Here is an 871-nt window from a genome sequence, read left to right as displayed (position 1 = left end):
AGTTAGAAGGATCTGTCAGCCGCTCCCTCTGAGCTTTGGTTCTACTCCCGCGCCAGTTGGAGCCTGTTCGCGTCGACTGACCAGAGTCCGCGAATTCTCCGCTCCAAGCCCGTCGGGACTGCCCCGACCCCAGTGGACTACCGAAACTCGTAATCCCAGCTGCTTCACTTCGTTGGATGCCTCTAGCAAAATTGCTTCTCTGAGTCCCTGTTTCTTCATCTACAATAAGAAGATTCTTAGGGCTTTCTGGAGAATCAACTTTCTATCCTTTGAAAGCACTAAGAATAATCTCCCTGCATCAATTTTTATTAGAGCCAATCACCTGTCATGCCTGGAACAGGGATCGTACCCAGATTGCACTTAGCCCTAATAACCACGAAGTCCACATCTATAAGAAGAACGGGAGCCAGTGGGTAAAAGCTCATGAACTCAAGGAGCACAACGGACACATCACAGGTATTGACTGGGCTCCCAAGAGCGACCGCATCGTTACTTGTGGGGCAGACCGCAATGCCTATGTCTGGAGTCAGAAAGATGGAGTCTGGAAGCCAACCCTGGTAATCCTGAGAATTAATCGTGCAGCCACTTTTGTCAAGTGGTCCCCACTAGAGAATAAATTTGCTGTGGGAAGTGGAGCACGACTCATTTCCGTTTGTTACTTCGAGTCCGAAAATGACTGGTGGGTAAGCAAGCACATTAAAAAGCCAATTCGTTCCACTGTCCTCAGCTTGGATTGGCATCCCAACAATGTTTTGCTGGCAGCAGGATCATGTGATTTCAAATGCAGAGTGTTTTCTGCGTACATTAAAGAAGTGGATGAAAAACCAGCCAGTACGCCCTGGGGCAGCAAGATGCCGTTTGGTCAGCTGAT

At 48.8% G+C, this 871-nt stretch overlaps 1 protein-coding gene across 1 annotated transcript; it reads left to right on the top strand.

Annotated features, from left to right (window-relative positions):
• Positions 1-312: 312 nt before the first annotated feature.
• On the top strand, positions 313-865 carry LOC109377945 (actin-related protein 2/3 complex subunit 1A-like; the record flags this gene model as incomplete). Its single annotated transcript, XM_019634424.1, is given in 2 exon segments — positions 313-348; positions 351-865. Coding segments are annotated over 2 exon segments (536 nt in total), but the record flags the coding sequence as incomplete, so codon positions are not given.
• Between the last annotated feature and the right edge of the window lie 6 nt (positions 866-871).

Source organism: Hipposideros armiger, unplaced genomic scaffold, assembly GCF_001890085.2.
Source record: "Hipposideros armiger isolate ML-2016 unplaced genomic scaffold, ASM189008v1 scaffold_1652, whole genome shotgun sequence".
In the NCBI taxonomy this organism is placed as follows: domain Eukaryota; kingdom Metazoa; phylum Chordata; class Mammalia; order Chiroptera; family Hipposideridae; genus Hipposideros; species Hipposideros armiger.
The sequence above is the reverse complement of the archived record's forward strand: the minus strand, read 5'-3'. Positions and strand labels throughout refer to the sequence as shown.